The 2,481-nt window shown below is 53.9% G+C and overlaps 1 protein-coding gene across 1 annotated transcript; it reads right to left on the reverse strand.

Annotated features, from left to right (window-relative positions):
- Positions 1-241: 241 nt before the first annotated feature.
- LOC122837469 (S-antigen protein-like) lies at positions 242-1,906 on the reverse strand. Its single transcript, XM_044127824.1, has one exon. It carries the CDS (start codon positions 1,904-1,906, stop codon positions 242-244), a length of 1,665 nt encoding a protein of 554 aa, XP_043983759.1.
- Between the last annotated feature and the right edge of the window lie 575 nt (positions 1,907-2,481).

Consider the following 2,481-nt stretch of genomic DNA (forward strand, 5'->3'; position numbering starts at 1 on the left):
CCTTATTTATATTTTATATTGTATTTTATTTATTCTGGAGTAACCTCATTGGAACCTCAAAACATGTCCTGAGCCGTATGCAACGAAATTTCGTTATGTATAGACCCTGTGCATACAAAATGACAAAGTCTGTCTAAGTCTAAGTCTAAGTCTATTCACACGAGGAGTTCATATGTCCTTTAAAAATCCGTTTAAACATTGATTATACCTCCTCCATGTTGTTCTCTTCATGTTCGCTAAGTTACGACTTAGCGTAGTCGTAGTTCACGGCTATGACATAGTCACTGTCATAGTCGTAGTTCACGCCCGTGTCATCGTCGTAGTTCACGGCCGTGTCAACGTCGTAGTTCACGGCCGTGTCAACGTCGTAGTTCACGGCCGTGTCATAGTCGTAGTTCACGGCCGTGTCATCGTCGTAGTTCACGGCCGTGTCATCGTCGTAGTTCACGGCCGTGTCAACGTCGTAGTTCACGCCCGTGTCATAGTCGTAGTTCACGGCCGTGTCATAGTCGTAGTTCACGCCCGTGTCATCGTCGTAGTTCACGCCCGTGTCATCGTCGTAGTTCACGCCCGTGTCATCGTCGTAGTTCACGCCCGTGTCATCGTCGTAGTTCACGCCCGTGTCATCGTCGTAGTTCACGCCCGTGTCATAGTCGTAGTTCACGCCCGTGTCATAGTCGGAGTTCACGCCCGTGTCATCGTCGTAGTTCACGCCCGTGTCATCGTCGTAGTTCACGCCCGTGTCATCGTCGTAGTTCACGCCCGTGTCATCGTCGTAGTTCACGCCCGTGTCATAGTCGTAGTTCACGCCCGTGTCATAGTCGTAGTTCACGCCCGTGTCATCGTCGTAGTTCACGCCCGTGTCATCGTCGTAGTTCACGCCCGTGTCATAGTCGTAGTTCACGCCCGTGTCATAGTCGTAGTTCACGCCCGTGTCATAGTCGGAGTTCACGCCCGTGTCATAGTCGGAGTTCACGCCCGTGTCATAGTCGTAGTTCACGCCCGTGTCATAGTCGTAGTTCACGCCTGTGTCACAGTCGGAGTTCACGGCCGTGTCATCCTCGGAGTTCACGGCCGTGTCATCCTCGGAGTTCACGCCCGTGTCATCCTCGGAGTTCACGCCCGTGTCATCGTCGTAGTTCACGGCCGTGTCGACGTCGGAGTTCACGCCCGTGTCGACGTCGTAGTTCACGGCCGTGTCATCGTCGGAGTTCACGCCCGTGTCGACGTCGGAGTTCACGCCCGTGTCGACGTCGTAGTTCACGCCCGTGTCAACGTCGGAGTTCACGCCCGTGTCAACGTCGGAGTTCACGCCCGTGTCGACGTCGTAGTTCACGCCCGTGTCAACGTCGGAGTTCACGCCCGTGTCAACGTCGGAGTTCACGCCCGTGTCGACGTCGGAGTTCACGCCCGTGTCGACGTCGGAGTTCACGCCCGTGTCAACGTCGGAGTTCACGCCCGTGTCACAGTCGGAGTTCACGCCCGTGTCACAGTCGGAGTTCACGGCCGTGTCACAGTCGGAGTTCACGGCCGTGTCACAGTCGGAGTTCACGCCCGTGTCACAGTCGGAGTTCACGCCCGTGTCACAGTCGGAGTTCACGCCCGTGTCACAGTCGGAGTTCACGCCCGTGTCACAGTCGGAGTTCACGCCCGTGTCACCGTCGGAGTTCACGCCCGTGTCACCGTCGGAGTTCACGCCCGTGTCACCGTCGGAGTTCACGGCCGTGTCAACGTCGGAGTTCACGGCCGTGTCATCGTCGGAGTTCACGGCCGTGTCATCGTCGGAGTTCACGGCCGTGTCATCGTCGGAGTTCACGGCCGTGTCAACGTCGGAGTTCACGCCCGTGTCACAGTCGGAGTTTACGGCCGTGTCATAGTCGTGAACTACGAGGCATCTTGTACGCATTTTCCATTCTTCATTTTTTAGGAGTCGATCCCGACAGCAGCCATTTTGTTTTTGTCTACTGCGTTTGCCTATTAAGATGACGCTGTTTACTTTTATCAATAAAAATGCACTTTAATACAACAAAAGTGACTTACTAGCAACTTTTCAACAAGAAATAAGAGCTTGTAGCGAGAGCTAATTTTAAGCTTCTGGCTTGTTTGTTGTTGTCATAGTAACTCCATGGCAATCGTCTGCTTCGATGGCTGTCAATTACAAAGTTCACAGACGTGTAACGTTACGTGAGAATAGACTAAATGGAGGAATCAGTACTTTTATAAGGTATTCTGTGAAGCCGTTAGTGGCCCTGACGGTGCCAGCAGGTGATGATTTAAATGCGCTCTGCTGCCGCTGCTTGACGTGCGCCTGGCTTCACACAGAGGTGCAGACGGGAGGACAAACTCACCTCTCCAGCGGAGGAGGAAGAGGAGATGCCAAGAAAGCTTGGCCGGCTCTGGGAGCGCTGCGTCTGGACTGGCTGTGAGAGCAGATAAGAAGAGGCAGAGGGAGAGCTGCTGAGTCCGGGTTTATCCCTTCAT

Source organism: Gambusia affinis, linkage group LG09 (genome assembly GCF_019740435.1).
Source record: "Gambusia affinis linkage group LG09, SWU_Gaff_1.0, whole genome shotgun sequence".
Classification (NCBI taxonomy): domain Eukaryota; kingdom Metazoa; phylum Chordata; class Actinopteri; order Cyprinodontiformes; family Poeciliidae; genus Gambusia; species Gambusia affinis.

Coding starts and splice junctions, on each gene's coding strand:
- LOC122837469 (XM_044127824.1), bottom strand. CDS start 1,906: ATGCGTACAAGATGCCTCGTAGTTCACGACTATGACACGGCCGTAAAC.